General features: G+C 40.0%; 1 protein-coding gene across 4 annotated transcripts in view; it reads right to left on the bottom strand.

Annotated features, from left to right (window-relative positions):
* The window catches only part of LOC126253005 (copine-8-like), a 263,721-nt gene that overhangs the window by 44,288 nt on the left and 193,368 nt on the right, over positions 1-26,065 (bottom strand). For 2 of the 4 annotated variants that reach the window (XM_049954053.1, XM_049954054.1), the window contains exon 10: positions 12,457-14,056. The exons of 1 other annotated variant lie outside the window; for it this stretch is intronic. In XM_049954053.1, coding sequence (XP_049810010.1) covers positions 13,727-14,056 — 330 coding nt within the window. In that variant the 3' untranslated portion in view covers positions 12,457-13,726. Of the gene's footprint in view, positions 1-12,456; positions 14,057-26,065 lie in introns of those variants that run through there. One more of the 4 variants, XM_049954055.1, reaches the window with a different exon arrangement.

Genomic DNA, 26,065 nt, shown 5'->3' on the forward strand with positions numbered 1-26,065 from the left:
AGATCAACACTATATGCGAAAGCTTAGCTTCTCTTGCAGCTTGAGAATAATATTATATGTGAAAACTTTGCTTTTCTTGTAGCAACACTATGTATATTAATTTAAACTATTAAATGTCCCTGTTTGTGTGTTCGTGCTACTTAACAGTGATGTTACTGTTGGCTGACTACACGTCATATCCGCTGTCATCGGCTGGCGAGATTACGTGACATGAGCTACAAAAGCGCATCGAAATCTCAATTTCAATGATTCGGAAAGTAACATGCGGTGTTTGGTGGAATTCCAGTGTATACTTTCGTAATACGAAAATACGCAGCGTACATGTTGCTGCACATCAAAGATGTTTCCAAAACGTGTCTTTTTTCCCCGAGTTTGGTCGGCCGGTGTGGTCATGCGGTTCTAGGCGCTACGGTCGCAGGTTCGAATCCTGCCTCGGGCATGGATGTGTATGATGTCCTTCGGTTAGTTAGGTTTAAGTAGTTCTAAGTTCTAGAGTACTGATGACCTAAGATGTTGAGTCCCATAGTGCTCAGAGCCATTTGAACCATTTTCCCTGAGTTTCGTTATTTAAAGTGCCGGGATATTGTACCCTCGGGTAGAAAACCATGACCATTCAAAGGATTGATAAGGGAAAACATATTGTCACCTTGGAGAAAGTGTATTTTTAACCGGGAATTCTTTTTACTTGTCCACGTATACACCATGAGCTGATTTGGCTGGCAGACCCCAACTATTAACCAAAAATAACAAGTACACTGTTCCATATTTTTTAACTTTTGTATACATACGTATTTTTTCACTCTGTAGTTGGCCACTGGCTATCCAACTTCACATAGCCTTTTCTTCCACTTCTTTTTGCAAATATGCAATCTATTTCATTCAAATTGGAATTCTACAGTCATTATCTCACCTCTTCTTTGGATGTCAAACATCAACATCCTTCTGGTCTGTTGGTATGCAGAGCAAAGCCTTTTGGCCTACCTTTTGCCTTCCATTTGTAAGACATGATCATACCATTAGCTACTTTTCCCCCTCTGTGGTCTTCTTCCATATGTTTACTTATTTTAAATTCCTATTTGATGTTTTCATTTCTTACTTCAATTCTATGGGTACATCAAAGCTGCTGTTCTCAGGAACTGCTTTTCCACTGTTTCAACAGATCTTTTCTTCTTTCTTCTCACAATCATGCAACACATATGCTGACATCACTTTATAAAATCTGATTTTGTTGGTAAACTTTCTGTTTATGGTGCCACATAATTTGTAATTTAATTTATTTCACAGATCATCTTGACCACAGGATATTAAATTTGTTACCCTGCTAGAGATCTTTATCTCACTTTAAATTTGGGACATTAGTGATCTGCCTTTCCTTCCCAAAACTATTCCTCTTTCCTCCCTATGGAAGCAACTAAAAGTTCCAAAGTGACTATTCTCAGTAATGTTACTTTGCCATTTGAAGGGAAGACCTGGCCAGCCATCTGTTGTTTTTTTTTTTTTTTTTTTACGAAGTCATTTTTGATTACTGTGTTAAAATGTTTTGAGTCTTGCAAAAAATAATATCCTTGCCTTCTTCCTCCCACCTCTCATGGTGCATACATTGCCAAAAATATTAAATAACTGCTGGCGAGTGTAATTCTTAAGTTAATCATGGTGTCATATATAAAGATATAGTGAGTTTTCTTTGTATATACTTACTATTAAGTAAAATGGCTACTCCAGATGAAGCACACATTCACCAAACTGAAACAAAAACCCCCTACCTGACAATCAAGGACTTTGTTCCAAGCTTTCCTATCACTAGAGCAGCCTCCTGACAAATCTGGCTAACCATATTTCATTTATAATTAATGTTACATATTAAATAATAATGATAAACATAATGAGGAACAGGTAAGAAATATGCATATGAAGGTAGAACACTATCCACCAGACAGAACAGGTTCTATGCAGTGGGCAGGCACATATAAAGGGCAGAAAATGGTTTAGCTTTAGGAGGAAATTTATTTAGAGAGAACACACTTCCAACCATTGTTTCCTTCTGGTGCTGTTGCCTGACTGGGACTAAACTAATTTGCACTTGGTTGGTGGTGTGGTCTTCATCTGAAGACTGGTTTGATGCAGGTCTCCATGCTACTCTCTAAATAACTGCTGCAGCCTACATCCGTCTGAAGTTGCTTACTGTATTCATCTCTTGATCTCCCTCTACAATTTTTACCCCTCCACACTTTCCTGCAATACTAAACTACTGATCCCCTGATGTTTCAAATTGTGTCCTATCAACTAATCCATTCTTTTGGTCAAGTTGTCCCACAAATTTCTTTTCTCTCCAATTCTATTCAGTACCATCTCATTAGTTATGTGATCAAACCATGTAATCTTCAACATTCTTCTGTAGCACCACATTTTGAAAGCTTCTATTCTCCTTTTATCTAAACTGTTCATCGTCCATGTTTCACTTCCATACATGGCAACACTCCATACTAATATCTTCAGAAAAGACACTTACACTTAATTCTATATTCGATGTTAACAAATTTTTCTTCTTCACAAATGCTTTTCTTCCCATTGCCAGTGTAAATTTTATATCCTCTCTACTTTGTCCGTCATCACTTATTTTGCTGCCCAGATACCAAACTCACCGACTATTTTAAGTGTCTCATTTCCTAAAGTAATTTCCTTAGCATCCCCTGATTTAATCTGACTACATTCCATTATCTTCATTTCGCTTTTGATGATGTTCATCTTATATCCTCCTTTCAAGACATTGTCCATTTCGTTCAACAGCTTTTCCAAATACTTTGCTGTCTCTGACAGAATTACAATGTCATCAGCAAACCTCATAGTATTTATTTCTTCTCCCTGAAGTTTAATTACTACTCCAAATTTTTCTTTGGTTTATTTTACTGCTTGTTCAATGTACAGATTTAATAACATCAGGGATAGGCTACAATCCTGTCTCATTCTCTTCTCAAACACTGCTGCCCTTTCATACCCCTCGACTCTTAAAACTGCCAACTTGTTTCCGTACAAGCGATAAATAGTCTTTTGCTCCCTGTGTCTTACCCCCTATATTCAGAATTTCAAAGAGAATATTCCAGTCAACACTGTCAAAAGCCTACAAATGCTATAAATGTAGGTTTTTCTTTCCTTAACCTATCTTCTAAGTTGTAGGGTAAGCATTGCCTCGTGTGTTCCCACATTTATCTGGAATCCAAACTGATCTTCCCCCAGGTTGGCTTCCACCAGTTTTCCCATTCTTCTGTAAAGAATTTGTTTAATCATTTTGCAACATGGCTTATAAAACTGATAGTTCGATAATTGTCAGTAACTACTTTCTTTGGAATATTTTTGTGAGTTTCAGTTAACAGCACTTTCAGTGTTAATGTACACATCTGAAGTATCAAGACACTAGTGACAACAGAAAAATTATGAACAGGTCATAAGTCATTAAAGATTGCATATCATATTATTCTTGAAGTTGGATCGTATTTCACCTGTCTTGCACACCAAATTAAAGAATTTTGTCACAGCTGGCTCTCCAAAGTTCTGATGGAATATTTGCACTTTAATTTAGAATAGTGAAATTAAATTTATGAATTCCAAAAATAAATGAGAAATGCGGTCTAGGATGGAAGAAGGAAAGTTGTAAATGAAATTTATGTTAAAGTTTTTAACTTATGGCATTCTATGAATAAACTGATTTCTGTCTTCCATGGAACCCATAACACAGGAAAATTTTCTTCTGATATAATGACCTGCCTGAACAATGCAAATGCTTTAAATCATCATTACAAACAATGCTTGTTCAAGAAATGTATGTTTTAACACAGAAATAAGTCTTTGATAGCCTTTATTATTACAAAACATGAGTATACAAAATTCTAATCTGCATTTAAAAAGGAAGCACAATGCAAGTTATACACAAATAATTTTTGTAAAACACATTAGTTAAGGAGCTGTGAAGGATTTATTTGTTAATATAAAAAACAGAATTTTACATTACATTCATACAAAAACTACTTACTGGCTGATAGGTAATGACCAAACAACAACAACAACAAATATTTTTGTGAGTTACAGTTAACAGCATTTTCAGTATTAATGTACACATTTGAAGTTTTGCAAGACACTAGTGACAATAGAAAATTGTGAACAGGTCATAAAAGTCATTAAAGTTACATGCCAGGAAAAAGTTTAATAATAAAATATATATATATCTTTTCACACATATAACATTTAAAAGCATAGTTTAGTCTCAATAAAGTACACAGAATAACATACTTGTGCACAGACTGAGAGAGGAAGGAGGCTATCAAATTTCATTTAGGAAATGTCTCTTGTTGTTTCAAAATATGAAACTTGATAAGAGAAAATCTGATTCTGGCAAATGTTCAACTGTCTGGGCAGCTCCATAACACAGCTTTGTAATTTATGGCAATATTCACTTTTCTTGCTAATAGAAACAATTTTGTAAAATATACTCTGAAAGTAACAAAGAAATGTGATAATAGGAGCATCATAAAAAGTTAATGGGTAGTAAGCAAGTAAACACACATGCAGGAGAGCTACATCATTACCAGCATTCAACAGTTTTCCCAAGCCTGTGGTCACTGAAGGGAGAACAAAACTTAATGCTGCAAATGCACCTACACTGAAATAAATAATTGCATTACAAATTTCGTTTATGAAAAACTGCATAATAACTTTGTTTCATTTGTCCCCTTGAGTATGAGCCATTGCGTTTACCACAATAAACTATCTGATGGAGTTTGAAAAGAGAGAAATTATTATTACACAGCAAGCCCAACTACCAACAGATAAACTATTTTATGAATATGCTAATAATGACAGAAGGCCTACTACAGGTCCAAAATAACCATGTCAAATCACAGCAATCTGAGTAAGGAGAATTACTGTTAATTTTTGAGAACTTATTTGTTGCTGTAACAGGACAAAATTGTGACAATGGCTCTCCTCACCAGGCGTTGCTGCAACACTTTAGGTTCTAACCATGACTCTACATTGGATGTTGTTTGATTTCTGTTCCTTTTTGGAACAAATCGGAAATGAGTTCAGGACACTAGGGGAAAATATGAAATAAGTTTCTGGATTAGGTTGCAGCACTTCACAACTTCCAGTAAAAAGTTGTAGGTATTTCAGTATGACATTACATAACAAACATTGTAAGTCTAAATGCAGTATCTGCAAAAAAAAAGTTTCACTAATTTTATACTATTTTCTGAATTATTTCATTGAAACAAATAAGTGCAAAATGCATATATAATAAAAATTCTGGAATAACAGCCAGCAACTTTTCTAACAAGCACTTCTTCAAAGTTTTTGACTAGATTTACATGCATCAATGCTTAAATATTAACTGAAATATAACATGACTTTGTAAACAACACTTAATTACTCTGAATAATTAAAGATTTAATTGAAAGTTGATATGAAAAAGTAAAAAAAAGTCATCTCCGTCAAATAAAAGTGTTTCACCATACAAAACACTTGGAACTGTGTAGCATGCTTGCTCAATTTTACAATTTTTCTTATGCTAAAAGCACCAGAGAAATAAATGGAGACAACTATTCCCAAACATGCAGTTTCTTCTAAAACACAGTGCATGTAGAGATGTATACATTCACACAGACTGCAAAAACTAAAAGTGATGGGAAATACAGGATGGCACATAATCTGTGAGGATAGATGATTAATCACAAAATGGAAGTGGCATATGGTATTTACAATGAAAAAGTGATACAGAAAGTGAGCCTCGAAGGTGGACTGCAATGTTTCATCTTTTTTATGTTTGTTCCTACTACTCTGTGCCACCCCTAATTGGTGCATGATGAGCAAATCTCATTTTTAAAAGCAAAAGATTTCATCTGTGTGAATATCACGTACGAAGGAGAGAGAGAGAGAGAGACTACTACAAATACCAGAATCTTCTTCTACTATCACTATTTCCATCAGCAACCATGTTTGTTATGTTCTGTGCCTGTACACACTGAAAAAATTACTAAAGCAGTCCACTTTCCATTCACCAAAATACATCTTGAGAGCATTCTGCCATCTTTACATGCCTGTGCATGTTACCTACATTCCTCATCTATATTAGAAACAGTATCAACAAAAATCTTCACAACAGAAAATACGATTCAGTGAAGAGTACTAAATGCATTACTATGCTTAAATAATATAATTTTTGGGTATCACAGTGCATTAAGAATACTCATATTCAACAAAAGCAAGACACTTCACCACACTTGTGCTTATGGCAGTGCTATTATTAAATTACTTTTTGTACAGAGCACAACCCATATGTTCATAGGAATCTTTCATTGTGTATAAAAAGCTTTTATTGCTATATTTAGAGGCATCAAAGCAATTTTGTACTTTAAGAATATAAACACCATACAGTTTTTTAAGGACTATTCACTCTAGTGCTAGCCATTTGTACAAGGAATTCGTAAATAGAAATGATTTGACTGTGATTTTTTTTTAGCCTTTCTCTTATATTTTCTAAGTTTTTTTTAAAATGTCATTTATTACTGACTTAATATTAATTGAAAATACAAATTACTGCAACCAGCTATATTTACTATTATTCCCACCACGTGTTTTGGAAGATTATACCTCTCTCATCAGGTGGATTTATTTCAGTTAAAAAGGCATAGAAGATTTGTGTGTAACACTTTTAGGTACTCTGTGGCACTGTCTGGCAGCATAAGACAAGACACTATTTTAGCACAAAGCTGAAAGTTTGTTAATGTTTTGATTATGTAGGTGAACGTTAATAGAAGTGTGAATAACTTTCAATGGTCATGTGCTACTTTTCCAGTCACATTTACACTACATTCACATTCTATAAACTGAACTAAGCAAAAATGAACAGCACCGAAGAATCGCAATTCAGCATACAAAAGAATATCTCCATTCCTAACCTCACACAACTCCCACATTACACCCTGCTCCTAGTTTTTATGATGCAAATTTTGAATACAACCATTGTGAGTGTGCATTAGCAACATATTTCCATATATAACTGAAACATGTTCTCCAGTTGCACTTAATTCTGAAACAGTTACATTTGTGAATTATGAAACTGAACTATTGAAGCACTTATTGTAGCAAAGGCAAGAAATGGCTGTTAGACTAAGTCAAAACCACCAGTCATTCATTTTCAGGGCAAATTATTCTATCATATCAAACTAGCTTCAGCATAATTATGATTTTCAGCGAATTTCTGCTGCTAAAACATTATGACAATTTAATATCATTTACAGTTTCAACTGACTGTCAATGTTAAGGCATGTAAAAACAAGTACTGCTAGGCTGAAACATTACGCCCCATCAACAATACTGTTTTAGTATGTAACTGCTGCTATCTATTATTCATCAAAGGGTTGCAACAATGACTCTGTAATCAAAAATACAGTGTTATGTTAATGCTAAATAAAGTCATTCATTTGGAGAAAGAGGAAAACCTTGTAATCAAGAGGAGACTGCAAACGTTCTGTACCTTTCTAACCATCATCATCTGACAATACATAAAATATGTGAAACTGTTCACTGTAATGTAGACTTGTATCTATCAAACACTGCCAAAGAAAGAGCTTGTGGTATGGAGAGCACATATCACTCAGATCATAAGCTATTAAATTTTCATGGTGAATGTATTGTTATCATATCACTCAATACTAAGCATGACAACTAATCTGTACAAGCTTGAAACAGAATTTACTAACAGTTGAACATTCATATGACATAAAATTACCATTCATTTTGTTCAGTCTGTTAATTTTTTTCCTGTGGTCGGAAGTTATATCATTTAAAATGCTCCCCTGATGGTGAGAATATTAACATTTTGGTAGTAATGATGCATAACACTACAGCATAATAGGCAAACAAGTCAATTTTTTCACATGACAACATCACAGAAAACAAAGATTCGGTTCATAAAAATAAGAGTTTGTTTTTGGTGCAATGACAGAATACAGTAAAACTTTATATATATATATCTAAAAACAAAGATGATGTGACTTACTGAACGAAAGCGCTGGCAGGTCGATAGACACACAAACAAACACAAACACACACACAAAATTCAAGCTTTCGCAACAAACTGTTGCTTCATCAGGAAAGAGGGAAGGAGAGGGAAAGACGAAAGGATGTGGGTTTTAAGGGAGAGGGTAAGGAGTCATTCCAATCCCGGGAGCGGAAAGACTTACCTTAGGGGGAAAAAAGGACGGGTATACACTCGCACACACATACATATCCATCCACACATATACAGACACAAGCAGACATCTCACAAGCAGACATATTTTCTTTTTTTTTAAATATGTCTGCTTGTGAGATGTCTACTTGTGTCTGTATATGTGTGGATGGATATGTGTGTGTGTCTTTCCCTCTCCTTCCCTCTTTCCTGATGAGGCAACATTTTGTTGCAAAAGCTTGAATTTTGTGTGTTTGTTTGTGTGTCTATCGACGTGCCAGCACTTTCGTTTGGTAAGTCACATCATCTTTGTTTTTAGATATATTTTTCCCACGTGAAATGTTTCCCTCTATTAATTTCATAATCAGGTCTAAACATCGTCATGCTTAATTTTTGTTAACTTTCTGCTGTGTGTTCTGTTGAAGAAAACTTCTACTGAAACCTATGACAGTCTGAAGAGAGCTTATGCAGACTCTGCAATACCTTGCCAAGCATGTTTCTGTTGAGATACTGCTTTCCAAAATAGGCAGAAAAATGCTTAATTGCATGGAGGAGCAGTTGCACTTGTTACTGCTGTAACAGAAACAACAATCAATAGAGCAGGTGCCATTATTTGTGATGACTCACGTCTCATTGTGACACAGCTTGCACACATACTTGGGATATCAGAGCATTGGCACAAATTTAAAAGAGCATTTGCAAATGTCTTGGGTGTGTGCACGATGGATACCGTGACTGCTTAAGCCACAGCAAACTCTGGCTTGTATTGATGTGTGCCACTATTGGAAACAATGCATTGAGGATGAAGTTGATGCTTGGTGGCAAATAATCATCACTACTGATGAGACATTGGTGTATTGTTATGACCTAGAGATGAAGCGGAGCCACAGAATGAGTGCCACATGGTCAACCCCCACCACAAAAGTAACAAACACAGAATTTAGCCAACGAGGTCATGGTCACCAATTCTGATTACCAGGGGATGGCACATGCGTGCCCCCCCCCCCCCCCCCCTTCCTACATATATATTGGACAATGGGAGCTTCATCATAACAATGCCAGGCCACATGTTGCTATAGAGTTCAAAATGGTTCAATTGACTCTGAGCACTATGGGACTTAACATTTGAGGTCATCTGTCCCCTATACTTAGAACTACTTAAACCTAAGGACATCACACACATCCATGCCCGAACCTCTGACCGTAGCAGCAGCGTGGTGCCGGACTGAAGCACCTAGAACCGCTCGGCCACAACGGCCGGCGCTATAGAGTTCCTGGCACAAAAATGCATCTCTACAATATCCCATCCACCTTAATGTCCTGACGTGGCTCCAAAAGGGATCTTCATGGACATCAAACTGACAATGAGACCAATGTAGTGAAAGCGTTTAGAGGATGTCAAGGAACGGCTTCCTCCACATCTTCCAGAAATGGCAAAGGAGGTGGGACAAGTGCACTGCATTGGAGGGAAGAATTTGAGGGGGACACAAGTCTGTATGAGTGATTTTTTACAATAATTTGTTGTACAAGCATTAGTGCCAGTCTTTATTGAACACCCTTTATAGCTACAACAAAATCTTCTCTGCACCTTCAATTTGTGGTATTTATGCCACACTTGGAATGAGAGTTCCCTATTTATGATAGGCAAACAAGCTATCCATGCAGAACTGACTGCAACCGGAGGGGGGGGGATCATGACTTATAGATGGATTACATTGTCAGAATGGATGAGAATAATTTATGTAATTTATGAAATAAAGCAAGTCAAAGTAGTTTAAGGATAACACAACAGGCACAAAAACAACACAAATTTAACACCACATACGTTGTAATTAGGTCAAAGTTAGATATAGAGGGAATTGGTGATGTCCGGTAGCAGGAGGAACAGAACTTCTGGTCAGGTGAATATAGGGTTGTAAATACACAATCAAATAGGGGTAATGCACGAGAAGGTTCAGTAACAAATAAAAACGTATTAACGTGGATACGCTACATGAACAGCATAGCGAACATATTATTGTAGCTAAGACAAACATGAAGCCCACACCCACCACAGAAGTACAAGTTTATATGCCAACTAGCTCTGCAGCTGAAAGAGATTGAAGAAATGTGTGATGAGATAAAAGAAATTATTCTGATACTTGAGGGAGATGAAAATTTAATGGTCATGGGGGACTGGAATTCGACAGTAGGAAAAGGAAGAGAAGGAAATATCGTAAGTAAATATGGACTGCAGGAAGGAATGAAAGAGGAAGCCACCTGGTAGAATTTTGCACAGAGTATAACTTAATCATAGCTAACACTTGGTTTAAGAACCATGAAAGAAGATGTGAAAGAGATCTGGAGACACCAGAAAGTTTCAGATTGATTATATAATGGTTAGACAGACATTTAGGGACCAGGTTTTAAATTGTAAGACATTTCTAGGGGCAGATGTGGACTCTGACCACAATCTACTGGTTCTGAAATGTAGATTGAAACTGAAGAAACTGCAAAAAGGTAGGAATTTAAGAAAATGGGACATGGATAAACTGAAAGAACCAGTGGTTGTATTGAGTTTCACAGGGAGCATTAGGAAATTACAGACAAGAACAGGCCACAGGAATACAGTAGAAGAAGAATGGGTAGCTTTGAGAGGTAGGATACTGAAGGCAGCAGAGGATCAAGTAAGTAAAAAGATGATGGCTAGTAGAAGTCCTTGGGTAACACAAGAGATAGTGAATTTAACTGATGGAAGGAGAAAATATAAAAATGCAGTAAATGAAGCAGGTGAAACGGAATATGATCTAAGGAACAAGTATTAATGTAATGTGCATACCTAGGTTATGCTCTATTATTAACACATCAAATTGACCTTACTACTAGAGTGAGAAACAGTGTATTTGTGTTTGAATGACACACAAATAAATACATTTTTCACTGTTTCACAAAGATACAGCTTGCCATATCATACTTTTTAATGATAGTTTCCTCCTCGAAAAGCAAGAATCTGTTCTCTCTTTCACCTATAAAAGCAATAATACAGTCACACAGACTTTACTGATGGGAAGTACAGTTTCATTAGAGATAGTAGGAAACTCAAGATGGAGTGTAATTATGGATATGAAAATATATCAATACTTTCTGAAAAGAAGAGGCACTGAGCAAAAGACAAGCATGTAGAAATGACAATACATTTCTAGAAAAGTCTGTCTCTTGGCCTAGTAACTTCTAAAAAATTACTTTATCCAAAAGCTCATCATTTATTGTCCTTTCTACATGCCCCATTTGCCACTGAGTGCCATTTATGTGGTGAGTGGTGACCTATCCTTGCATAAATAATTAAATTGATTTATGAAATTGATTGGATCTCCTGTGATGTATGTCATGCAAGAAAACGGTGAGGAGGGGAGCTAGAGAAAATAATAATATTATTAATAACTCAATAACTAACACACACACACACACACACACACACACACACACACACACACACACACACACACACACACACACAAAAAAAAAAAAAAAAAAAAAAAAAAAAAAAAAAAAAAAAAAAACCTGCTACAGCACAACAATAGCTCCAGTTTCACTATGTTTGAGCAGCTGTATCTGTACAGTTCCCATCAAATAACAATAATAATAAAACCATCCCTCATAACAAGAAAGAGGTAGTGAACATTTCAGAGTATTTCACTCTGTCATTCAATGATTCACTTCAATTTTCATCAATAACATCTCACACTACAAATAATAAACAGTCTATTGGTGTTTATGCTCTGCTGTTGTTGTATGTAAACAGCACATCTAGTACAACCAGCATCAGTCAGACAAATGTAAACACACAAAATAAGTTATAAACACAACCATTTACTTCACAATGTACAGGCACTGTTTGCTATGGAATTTAACTTTGTTGGTGCATATTTTACAGTGAAAAGCTAAAATTAACTAAACAACACTTTGTTATACTTTGTCACATTTCTTTTGTATGTTATGTTTCTTCTTGCTTATGGCGGTTTTTCTTTTATCGGTTTCTGCCATAAAAGAAACCACAAATTAAATAAACAATAGATAGTGATCCCCATACCTATTACCTTCAGTAGATTCTTTATGTCTTTATATCTGTTCATTTGTACAGCTTATGAAGAGTAATTTTCATTCAAGGCACACTTATTAATGGCACATTGTTAATAATATAATAATAATAATAATAATAATAGTAATAATAATGAAACACAGTTTAACTGACTTACAAGTTTCACTGTTCCTTTCCTAACCATCTGGGAAGTATTCCTTTATGACGGTACTGCATCTTCTCAGCACTTCCTTGATAATATGCATTGCATCTAAGTGTGCTTCAGAAATTTTAGTGCATTACCTGAGCATGTACAATAATAAGCTAAACATATCAACTTCTCACTGAGTACCTTAGATACAAGCAATCATAAATCTGCATGATAAAAGATAAATGAACAACATTTCATAACAATAACATGATAAAAACACAATATAAATTTATAGGCATGCTGTTCATAATTGCTCATGGAGATAAGCAATGTGTAAGCCCTGGTGCAGCTTTCAAGTTAACATGATTAGAATGCCTTGCCATAAGGCACATTATCTGGCAGTTATGTTTATCAGAGAAACGAACAGAGGAACTTCTGGACATCTACTGAAATTAGCAGTAGTGTTTCATTAGAATTTGAATTTGTGCATGATGATTCAGGATCATTGTACCACCAAAGCAGATTTTGCTACCGAGAGAAAAATAACTAAGGCTGCCTTATTTTGGCTATATAATGGAAAGTAGTTATTTTTCACTCACAGTTCTAGTTGTTACATTCAAGATTTTACTAAAAGCACATCACAATACTCTGTTCAGTTCTGGCAGAACTTGAAAATGGTACAGAACATCGGGAATATTAAAGTAATACCAAACATGCGCATCATATATAAATGGACATTACAATGACTTACCTCAGAATTAAGTTCATATATAATATATAAATACATTCTTCGGGTAACACTTTGGTCCTCTAGGCAGCAAGTAGAGAGAGTCAAAGAGTATAAAAACAGTAGCAGTCTCAAAAGACTATGTTTTTGTATCTACAAAACATTTGAAGTCTTGGTGTTAAATAGTAAGAATCATTACAGCACATATTTCTTTGGAGTTCTACATATCCCTCATAAATTATTTCTGATTTTATTAAATACCTAATCTTGATGTTACTAATATTATGACATATTAATCAATAAATAATTTAGATACTTGTGACCTATATCTCTATCTGGAATGATTTATACAGTTAATTAGAAAGTAATACTAAATTTATTAATTTAAAAGAAACTGTGATTATGCTCAGTGACAATAATTTCAGCTAAGAAATGATTATTTCTCTGTAGTTCTACAATCACAGACAATGGATTCACAAAAATTTCACAAATACCATGAAATGTTCAGGATATTCTTATCCTAAGTGATAGAAGACTACACAACTTTAAGAGCATGTTAACAAGAGTCAGTCACTGCACAACAGAACCAACATCACCGGTATGAATCCCAATTGCAGGACGTGGCTTCGGTGCTATGTTTCGAGACTTCATAAAACCTACTACCTGGTCAGGAATTTCAGCTAACACTTCTTTTGCAAGATATGCTTTTGCCAATGTTGGATTCCTTATGCTTTGGAAATTTCGAAATGGTACGAACTGCACAATGTCTCTCTCAGCCTTAATACCATTAACCATGAGTGGAACCGTATCAGCATCCAACTCGTTCATAGCTGTGAAATCGGCATTCCCAACACCCACAATAATGATTGACACTGGTAGAGATGAAGCATGGATAATTGCCTGAAAAGAAATTATATCTGAAACACATTATACTGTAGGGTTAAATGGTGAGCTGAAAAATTCACTGAAATGTCACAAAACCTTGAGACTACACAGTAATACATTATATTCTACAACATTGTTAAATATACATAATGTATAATAATCCGTATTTTGCAATATCTACATTTTTAGCTACAGAGCCAATCTGAATTGTAAATCAATTAAACAGTTGTTACATGTATATTTTTTTAGTATAGCCATTTAGAAAAATACTTACAGGGAATATAACTGAATATGTTAGTAGTTTTTTGTTCCCTGTAACAGATGGAGCTGAAATCTAACTATCACTTTTCTTCCAGCTTTACGTGAAGAATAAACATAAAGCTGGAAGAAAATTGATTCACCCTACAATTTTTTTCCTAGGTGGCTTATGGAATGGTTTCCTGGAAACAGTCACAATTACATCATGTGTTCCAGAAAAAAGTGACAGCTTTAACCTAAACAGTCAACATCTGACACTTGTATAATGATGGACCTCCTCCCATGAACCATGGCTTTGCCGTTGGTGGGGAGGCTTGTCTCAGTGATAGAGATAGCTGTGCTGTAGGTGCAACCACAATGGAGAGGCCAGACAAACGTGTGGTTCCTGAAGAGGGGCAGCAGTATTTGCAGGGGCAACAGTCTGGATGACAGAGTGATCTGGCCTTGTAACATTAACCAAAACAGACCTGCTGTGTTAGTACTGCGAATGGCTGAAAGCAAGGGGAAACTACAGCCATAATTTTTCCCAAGGGCATGCAGCTTTACTGTGTAGTTAAATGATGATGGTATCCTCTTGGGTAAAATATTCAGGAGGTAAAATAGTGTCCCATTCAGATCGCCGAGCAGGGACTACTTAGGAGGACGTTGTTATTAGAAGAAAGAAACTTGGCATTCTGCAGATCGGAGCGTGGAATGTCAGGCCCTTTAATCGGGCAGATAGGTCAGAAAATTTAAAAAGGGAAACAGAGAGGTTAAAGTTAGATATAGTGGGAATTAGTGAAGTTCGGTGGCAGGAGGAACAAGACTTATGGTCAGGTGAATACAGGGTTATAAATACAAAATCAAATAGGGGTACTGCAGAAGTAGGATTAATACTGAATACAAAAAATAGGAGCATGGGTAAGCTACTACAAACAGCATAGTGAATGCATTATTGCAGCCAAGATAGACACGAAGCCCACGCCTACTACAGTAGTACAAATTTATATGCCAACCAGCTCCGCAGATGACAAAGAGATTGATGAAATGTATGATGAGAGAAAAGAAATTATTCAGATAGTGAAGGGCGACGAAATTTTAAGTCATGGGTGACTGGAATTTGACAGTAGGAAAAGGTAGAGAAGGAAAAGTAGTAGGTGAATATGGAATGGGGTGAGGAATGAAAGAGGAAGCTGCCTGGTAGAATTTTGCACACAGCATAGCTTAATCATAGCCAACACTTGGTTCAAGAATCATGAAAGAAGTTTGTATACATGGAAGAGGCCTGAAGACTCTGGAAGGTTTCAGATAGATTATATAATGGTAAGACAGGGATTTAGGAACCAGGTTTCACATTGTAAGACATTTTCAAGGGCAGGTGTGAACTCGGGCAGAATCTATTGGTTATGAACTGTGGATTAAAAGTGAAGAAACTGCAAAAAGGTGGCAATTTAAGGAGATGGGACCTGGGTATACTGACAGAACCAGAGGTTGTAGAGAGTTTCAGAGAGAGCATTTGGGAACGATTGACAAGAATGGGGGAAAGAAATACAGTAGAGGAAGAATGGGTAGCTTTGAGAGATGAAATAGTGAGGGTAGCAGAGGATAAAGTAGGTAAAAAGACGAGGGCTAGTAGAAATCCTTAGGGGGATGGCTAGAGGACAAATGTAAGGCATATATCACTAGAGGTAAGATAGATACTGCCTACAGGAAAAATAAAGAGACCTTTGAAGAAAAGAGAACCACTTGTATGAATGTCAAGAGCTCAGATGCAAAACCAGTTCTAAGCAAAGAAGGGAAGGCAGAAAGGTGGAAGGAGTATATAGACAGTCTATACAAGAGCAATGTACTTGAGGGCAAGATCATGGAAATGGAAGAGGACGTAGATGACGATGAAGTAGGAGATATGATACTGCATGAAGTCGAAACAACGCCCCGGGCGTAGACAACATTCCAGTAGAGTTACTGATAGCCTTGGGAGAGCCAGCCCTGACAAAACTCTACCATCTAGTGAGCAAGATGTATGAGACTGGAGAAATACCCTCAGACTTCAAGAAGAATATAATAATTCAAATCCCAAACGAAGTAAGTGTTGACAGGTGTGAAAATTACCGAACTATCAGTTTAATAAGTCACGGCTGCAAACTACTACATGAATTGTTTATAGCCAAATGGAAAAACTGGTAGAAGCCGACCTCGAGGAGGATCAGTTTGGATTCTGTAAAATACTGGAACACGTGAGGCAATACTGACCCCACGACTTATCTTAGAAGATAGTTTAAGGAAAGGCAGACCTACGTTTCTAGCATTTATAGACTTAAAAGAAAGCTTTTGATAACGTTGACTTGAATACTCTCTTCAAATTCTGAAGGTGTCGGGGGTCAAATTCTGGGATCGAAAAGCTATTTACAATTTGGACAGAAACCAGATGGCAGTCATAAGAGTCGAGGGGAATGAAGGGAAGCAGTAGTTGAGAAAGGAGTGAGCCAGGGTTGTAGCCCTATCCCCGATGTTATTCAATCTGTATACTGAGCAAGCAGTAAAGGAAACAAAAGAAAAATTTGGAGTAGGAATTAAAATCCATGAAGAAGAAATAAAAACTTAGAGGTTTGCCGATGACATTGTAATTTTGCCAGAGACAGCAAAGGACCTGGAAGAGCAGCTGAACAGGATGGACAGTGTTTTGAAAGGAGGATATAAGATGCACATCAAAAAAAGCAAAATGAGGATAATGGAATGTAGTCGAATTAAATCAGGTGATGCTGTGAGAATTAGATTAGGAAATGAGACACTTAAAGTAGTAAAAGAGTTTTGCTATTTGGGGAGGAAAATAAATGATGATGATCAAGTTAGAGGGGATATAAAATGTAGACTGTCAATGGCAAGGAAAGCATTTCTGAAGAAAAGAAATTTTTTAACATCAAGTATAGATTTAAGTGTCGGGAAGTCGTTTCTGAAGGTATCTGTATGGAGTGTAGCCATGTATGGAAGTGAAACATGGACGATAAATAGTTTGGACAAGAACAGAATAGAAGCTTTCAAAATGTGGTGCTACAGAAGAATGCTGAAGATTAGATGGGTAGATAACATAACTAATGAGGAGGTACTGAATAGAATTAGGGAGATGAGGAATTTGTGGCACAACTTGACTAGAAGAAGGGATCGGTTGGAAGGACATGTTCTGAGGCATCAAGGGATCATCAATTTAATACTGGAGGGAAGTGCAGAGGGTAAATATCATAGAGGGAGACTAAGGCATGAATACAATAAACAGATTCAGTGGGATGTAGGGTCCAGTAGTTACTCGGAGATGAAGCTTGCATAGGATACAGTAGCATGCAGAGCTGCATCAACCAAGTCTCTGGACTGAAAACCACAACAACAGCAACAACAACACAACTATGGATGGATCTAATTGATCTTTTCTCATATGTAGTCTCATTAGCATGAAACAAGGAACCTGTTAAATTTACACTGTTATGGATATTACCCAGTCTATGGTAAGCCCTTGAAAATCAAAGTATACTCAAGTAGACAGGCAGATTTTGCACACACATAACATGAATAACACTTTACTTCAATTTTATGCTATGTAAACTTTGTCACAAGGTATTAAGAGAATCTGCAAAATGAAACAATGGAGAAGTCTGTTTCAGCGAATGTTGAAAACCAATGAGGTGTCTGTGTGCAAAACCTCTGGGGCACATTTTGCAAGAATTTGAATCTAGTGAGGCTAATAACACCAAACGATTTAAACGATACATTCACGTGAGGAGGACAAATATAATGAATGAATCAGTTGAAGATGATTTAACATAAGTGTATGCTTTATCAGACATTATGGTGCTGGTTAAGCACCATATAAGGTGAAAATCAACAAAAGCAAAATGAGGATAATGGAATGGACAATAAGGCTCCTGTATATTCTCAGGAGTATGCAGCATGCAGCACCGGTGTGTATCACTGAACCAACAACAATTCTGACAGTGTCAGATACAACATAAATAATGTTATTAGTATGTCCATAAACCTGTGAATTACTCTCCATGAAGCATATTTATACAGAGATCACTGCAGAAAGAAGAGATTTTTTTTTTGGGGTGGGGGGTGGGGGTGGGGGGAACAACAACAACAACAACAACAACACACACACACACACACACACACACACACACGTACACACAACATAAAAGTAATCAATTATTGAAAATGTAATGTAAATGGATAGATAAAAATTCTACTCAGCAATCAGCGGCAGGAGAACACACGCACCAAAAGCTTTAACTTTTACAAGCGTGTGGAGCCAGTGGCACCTCTTCTGGCAGAAGAGTTTAAGGGGAAGGAAGAAGGGTGAAGGAAAAGGACTGGAGAGGTTTAGAGAAAGGGGTATAGTTCAGAAAAGCCACCCAAAACCGCAGGTCAATGGAGACTTACCAGACAGGATGAGAAGGAAAGACTGATTGTTGAGGACAGCACTAGACAAGATTTGAAAACCTTAAAGCTTAAATTGAAAGACAGGGTAATATGCAAGACAGAGATTACTACTAAAGCATCATGCACTACTTAATAAGAGTGGAAAGCTAAGTGCATTGTATGTAACAGAGGTGGGAGGCGGGACAGTGAAAAATAGACAGGTCAGAAAACAAAAGGTGCAAAAAACTAAAGTGGGTTTAAGAAATGAGTACAAATGCTGAGATGGAAGGTGTGGTGTCACCGCTAGACACCACACTTGCTAGGTGGTAACTTAAATCGGCCGCGGTCCTGTAGTACATGTCGGACCCGCGTGTCGCCACTGTGTACTCGCAATCCTAGCGCCACCACAAGGCAGGTCACAAGACACGGACATGACCTCGCCCCAGTTGTACGGACGTCATAGCTTGCGACCACACGTATCACGTCTTCCTCTCATTTGCCGAGAGACAGATTAAATAGCCTTCAGCTAGTCCATCGCTACTACCTAGCAAGGCGCCATGTGTATCATTGCTAATTGCTTACTACTATGCAAGAGATGTATTTCAACAAGAACAAGACTACATTAAAAGTTAAGTAATCTACCCAATACGTTCTTTTCTTTATAGTTTTTCATCCAGTCTCCTGTTTCAGAATTTACGCCCGTCTGCGTTAGTTTCGCGTGCACCTAGCCACTCATTGTGTCGAGACCTTAGGGAATCGACACAACAATATTTTGGCGCCGAGGAGTGATGCCGCGCCCACGTTGCAGTCTTTGTGTTATACTTGCTCTAATTTGCTTGTGTCATGGCTTCGCCGCATTCTCCAGATGTACTGTCCGAATTTTTTCGCTTGCAGAATCAGCAGACGCAGGCGTTATTGGAAGCCCTTGGACAGCTCGTCCAGGGTCAACGTGCGCTGCAAACCGATGCGGCGGCAGCCGTTTCATCGCTACCGCAGCCACACACCGCTGTCGCACCGCCATTTAGGCCCTTTGAGGCCCATAACGAGAGCTGGACTGAGTGGGCCGATCAGTTCAACTTCCACCTCACTGCTTATGGAATTCAAGGTAAAGAGCGGCAGCCGTTTTTGCTTTCTTGTGTCGGTGTGTCTACCTACCGGGTGATAGTGAAATTGTTTCCCCGACGCGACGTAGCAACTCTGACCTACGAGGAAATTTTGTCGGCTTTAGATGCCTATTTCAAAGAAACAGTTAATGTTGTTGCAAAACGGTATACGTTTTTTCGTACAAAACGTACGGCCGGTCAGACTAATAGGGAGTGGGTTGCAACTTTGCAAGGACTTACGAGAGACTGTGCGTTTGCCTGTGAATGTGGCCTCCCATATTCAGATACTATGGTGCGTGATGCAATTGCACAGAACGTTTCTGATGTTCGCATAAGGGAACAGATTTTGAAGCTAGTTAATCCCTCCCTGCAACAAGTGATAGACATATTGGACAGGCAAGACACACTTGACTTTGCTCAGGAATCATTTGAAACTTCGCCAGCAGTGTGTCACATTAATCGGCCCGCCCGGCCCGCTGCAAGGGACGCTAAGCGGCCCTCGCGCCCGACTTCGCTGCGGCCGCCTAGCTTGCAACCACGTGCGCCGCGTAAGCAAGCAAATGCAGTGAAATCATGCCCGCGGTGTGCCACTAGACATTCGCGTGAACATTGCCCGTCACGCCAAGCTATTTGCTTTTACTGTCACAAGAAAGGACATGTACAAAGTGTTTGCCAGAAAAAGCTTAGATCAGACACTCGCAATAATTCCAGGCCCTTTGCTTCGCGCCGGAATCGCACCCAGGACAATCAGGCTCGTGGACCTTCGCCCGTGGACATTCATGTCGTTCATTCCCACCCGTCCAGTGACACTTTAGCTAACAGTGACTGTGTTCGTCCCACCCACAGTGTGCGTCGACGTCGCCGGAAATCCCGTAAAGTTGCAAGTGCTTCTGGACCTGTATCAGTTCAAATTGCACGAGACAGTCGCTCTTGTCGTCAACAAGACAATAAACTTTTTGTGGACTTAGACTTTGCAGGAAAAGTGATCCCATTCCAGCTCGATACCGGAGCTGCAGTTTCATTGCTCAATCACGACACGTACAAACAACTGGGCCAACCGCCATTGCGTGCCGCAAATGTTACGTTAACTAGTTACTCACGACAGCATATACCTGTGTTAGGACAGTGCAGCCTTCTTGCAACATACAAGGGACAGACAAAACTTGTGTCATTTTATGTTCTTCGTTCCTCTAGTGCAGTGAACTTGTTTGGCTTAGATTTGTTTCAATTGTTTAATATGTCTATTGTAAATCAGGTCCTATCAGTGAATCAGACTGTGCCTTCCGCCAGTGTTTCTAGTCTTTGTGAAGAATTTGCAGACATTTTTGCACCGGGCCTTGGTTGCGCTGAGAACTATGAAGCGCATTTGGAACTGAAAGATAACGCGCAACCGAAATTTTTCAGAGCGCGCAATGTTCCCCACGCATTGCGTGATGAGGTCGCAAGAACATTGCACGATTTAGAATCTCAAGGTGTAATTGAACGTGTGCAGGCTTCTCTCTGGGCCTCACCCTTAGTCATTTTGCCAAAACCTTCCGGAAAACTGAGACTTTGCGTGGACTTCAAGGCCACTGTGAATCCACAACTTGTGACTGCTACTTTTCCTTTGCCCCGCCCGGAAGATCTTTTTGACAAACTGTGCCCGGGAAAATATTTTTCAAAATTGGACCTAGCAGATGCGTACTTGCAAATACCTGTGGACGAAGAATCCCAGCGCGTCTTAGTGGTCAACACGCATCTTGGCTTGTATCGCTTCAAAAGACTGCCATTCGGGTGTGCATCCGCCCCTGCTTTATTTCAGCAATATTTACAAACTATTTGTGCGTCGGTCCCTACGGCTGCGAACTATCTGGACGATATTGTGATCTCAGGAAAGACAGAAGCCGAACATTTGCAGAATCTCCGGACATTATTTCAGGTATTGCGTCAGAATGGTCTTCGCTTGAGAAAGGACAAATGTGTGTTTTTTGCTCGTGACTTACCGTACCTGGGGCATGTCATAAATGCCCAAGGAATACATCCGAGTCCAGAGCACCTTCGTGCCATTCAGGACTTGCCGTCACCGCAGAACTTAAAACAGCTACAGGGTGTGCTGGGTAAGGTAAATTATTATCATCGATTTGTGCGCAATGCTTCTTCCATTTCAGCTCCGCTTCATCGCTTACGCCGTAAAGGTGTTCCGTTCGTCTGGACGACGGAATGCGAACGCGCCTTTCGCCAGTTGAAATCGGCGTTACTTTCAAATACTTGCCTTACGCCATTCGATCCCCGAAAACCCCTTTTGTTGATGGTAGATGCATCGGATTTCGGGATCGGTGCTGTGCTTGCGCACAAAGATGGTTCGCATGATCGCCCTATTGCCTTTGCGTCAAAATTGCTCTCAACTGCGCAAAGAAATTATTCCCAAATAGAGAAGGAAGCTTTGGCTCTTGTGTTTGGTGTAACAAAGTTTCACGATTTCTTGTATGGTCGTCACTTTACAATCATCACGGACCACAAACCTTTGACATCACTTTTTCATCCGAACAAGCCTGTACCTCCACGTACAGCGCAGAAATTCATTCGCTGGTCACTTTTTCTCTCGCAGTACCGCTACGATATCTTGTATCGGTCCACTGCTAAGCACGGAAACGCTGATGCGTTGTCCCGTTTGCCTGTTGCTGAGGATAAAGCATTCGATTCTTCCGAACTTGCTTGCATGTTCATTGATTCGGAAGCCGATGACGTGGTCACATCGTTTCCGATTGATTTTCGTCGTGTAGCTACAGCCACAGCTGCTGACCCTGTCCTTGCTTCTGTTTTGCGTTTTGTTGCTACGCAATGGCCCTTGTCAAAGTCACGGATCGAGGATCCTTTGGTTCGCAGATTTTTTGCTCACAAGGAGAGACTTTTTGTCCGACGTGGTGTTTTGTTGTTGCGTTCCGATAATGATCAATCCCGAGTCGTAGTCCCACGTTCGTTACAGTCCTCTGTCTTACGGCTTCTTCACCAAGGACATTGGGGTATAGTGCGAACGAAACAACTTGCTCGACAGCACTGTACTTGGTTCGGAATCGATGCTGCGATTGCGAATATGTGCTCCTCTTGCGTGGCGTGTGCCGAACAACAATCCGCACCGCCGCGGAAATTCTTTGCTTGGCCGAAAGCCACTTCCCCTTGGCAACGATTGCACATCGATTTTGCTGGTCCGTTCTGGAATGCTCGATGGTTGGTTGTGGTCGATGCTTTCAGTAATTTTCCTTTTGTTGTCCGGATGTCTTCCACGACGTCTTCTGCCACCATCCAAGCCTTGTCTGCTATCTTTTGCCTTGAAGGTCTTCCGCAGACTATTGTTTCCGACAATGGCCCACAATTCATGTCCGCAGAATTTCGGTCGTTCTGCAAGGCCAATGGTATTCAACATCTGACATCCGCGCCGTTTTCGCCTCAGTCAAACGGTGCCGCGGAACGATTGGTCCGGACTTTCAAGTCACAGATGTTGAAGTTGAAAGAGTCGCATTCTCGGGAGGACGCTTTGTTGCTCTTTTTGTCCTCATATCGCTCTCAGCCCCGCGATGGTCGCTCGCCGGCTGAGTTGCTCCATAGTCGTCCTCATCGAACTCTGATGTCTTTGCTGCATCCGCCACATCAGGTTCCTGTGCAGCGGCAGACTCCTGCTTTTGCTCCTGGCGACGTTGTCTATTTTCGCAACTATCGCGGTTCACGGCGTTGGCTCGCAGGGCGCATTCTTCGCTGCCTCGGCCGCGCGATGTATTTGGTTTTGGGGGCCTCTGGTGAGGTGCGTCGGCATCTCAATCAGCTGCGCCTCTGTCGTCGCCTGGGTTCTGCCGCTCCCCGTCTGCTTTCAGCGACGGAGCCGTCCGGTCAGCGCCCTGGGGACCCATCTACTGGCTCGCCTCATCCCCAGGTGTTACCGACGATGCCTTCCATTTTGCCTCATGGCGTCGCGCCGCCGCAGCCGCCGCCGGCGCCGCCAGCAGCGGACGCTTCGCTGCAGCCGCCTCGCGCCTCCCTGGGTCACGCGCCGCCGCTTGCTTCCCGTGACCAGCCGTCCTCCGCCATGGACCTCTTGCCCGCTCCGGACCAGATGTCGTCTTCGCCCGTCGGGTGCTCCGACCACATGGAGGTCGACCCCGCGGCTCCTCTTATATCATTACGTGCGCATACACCTCATGTTGACGTGCACCCTGGACTAGGTTTGCAGGCGTTTCCTAGCTCCCCTCGGACCGAATGGCCGGGTGCGGGTGGCACAGCCTCGCCTGTTGTTAGGCTCCCCACCTCATCGCATACGTCAACATGGGGTCCTCCCCACGGCGGGCGGAAGCCTTATCTCACGACCGTTCGCCGATTTGCGGGGGAGGAATGTGGTGTCACCGCTAGACACCACACTTGCTAGGTGGTAACTTAAATCGGCCGCGGTCCTGTAGTACATGTCGGACCCGCGTGTCGCCACTGTGTACTCGCAATCCTAGCGCCACCACAAGGCAGGTCACAAGACACGGACATGACCTCGCCCCAGTTGTACGGACGTCATAGCTTGCGACCACACGTATCACGTCTTCCTCTCATTTGCCGAGAGACAGATTAAATAGCCTTCAGCTAGTCCATCGCTACTACCTAGCAAGGCGCCATGTGTATCATTGCTAATTGCTTACTACTATGCAAGAGATGTATTTCAACAAGAACAAGACTACATTAAAAGTTAAGTAATCTACCCAATACGTTCTTTTCTTTATAGTTTTTCATCCAGTCTCCTGTTTCAGAATTTACGCCCGTCTGCGTTAGTTTCGCGTGCACCTAGCCACTCATTGTGTCGAGACCTTAGGGAATCGACACAACAGAAGGAATTAACATAAATTAAGGCCAGGTGGTGCCAAGGACCAATCACATGTTGTAGCACTAGTTCCTGTCTGTGGAGTTCTGAGAAACTGGTGTCTGGGGGGAAGAACCCAGACAGCGCGTATTGCGACACAGGCACCGAGGTCATGACTGTCATGTTTTAGAGCATGCTCTGCATGAAGATATTGTGTGTTGCAGGCATAAACCCTCTGCCTATGCCCATTCAACCTGGCTGATAACTGGGTGGTACTCATGCCGATGTAAAAGGCTGAGCAGTGTTCATACAAAAGCTGATATATGACATGTCGTTCCACAGGTGGCTCTCACTTTGACAATATATGGTTTAACAGTTACAGGGCTGGAATAGGTGGCGGTAGGAGGGTACATAGGACAAGAATGCAGTGGGGACGGTCACGGGTGTTAGAGCAATAATAGGGTAGGGAGATGGGTACAGAAGGAGCATGGGGCCTGACAAAGATATTGCAGAGATTGGGAGGGTGACGAAAAGCTATTCTAGGTGTGGTGGGCAAAATCTCAGACAGAATATATCTCTTTCCAGGGCTTGATTTTAGGAAGTCACAGCCTTGTCGATGTAGGTGATTGATATATTCAAGACCAGGATAATAGAGGGTGAAAAGTGGTGTGCTCCAACATTGTGTTTGGAGTGATCAGCAGCACCAGGATTGGATGTGACAGCCTGGTAAATCTGCTTTTGAACTAGGCTGTTGGCATAATTACATCGAGTGAAGGCTGAGGTGAGAGTGATGGTGTATTAATGTAAAGAGCCTGCATCCAAACAGATATGTTTGCCTCAGATGCCAAGGCTGTATGGGAGGGAATGTTTGACATGGAAAGATGGCAACTGTCAAAACATAAGTACTGTTATTTTCTACTAGTTTTAATGTAAACGGAAGTGTATAGCTGGCCTTCTGTGAGGATGAGATCAACATCAAGAAAAGTGGGATGGGATTCGGAATAGGATCATGTGAAATTTAATTGGGAGAGGGTATTTAGAGATTACAGCAATTTTAACAGGTCAGCCTCACCATCAATCCATTTAGAAAAGATGTCATCAATGTATCTAAACCAAACCAGAGGGCTGGAGGCTTATGAATCCCAGGAAAGCCCCTCCAAGTGACCCATGAAAATGTCGACGTAGCAAGAGCCATCCTGGTTCCCATGTTCACACCCCTGATCTGTTTGTATGTCTGATGTCTGCCTATCAAAGGTGAAGTAAGGTAAGTAAACAATTGATTATGATGAGCAAGAAGGATGTCACAGGTTCAGAAACACATGGGTGTTGACTGAGGAAATATTCAGCAGCAGACAGACAGCCATGTATGTGGGGGATGTTGATATAGAGGGAGATGGCATCAATGGTGACAAGCAAGGTGTGTGGTTGGAGTAGGACGGGCATGAATTTCAGACAATC

The sequence above is a fragment of the Schistocerca nitens genome, chromosome 4 (assembly GCF_023898315.1).
Source record: "Schistocerca nitens isolate TAMUIC-IGC-003100 chromosome 4, iqSchNite1.1, whole genome shotgun sequence".
Lineage (NCBI taxonomy): Eukaryota > Metazoa > Arthropoda > Insecta > Orthoptera > Acrididae > Schistocerca > Schistocerca nitens.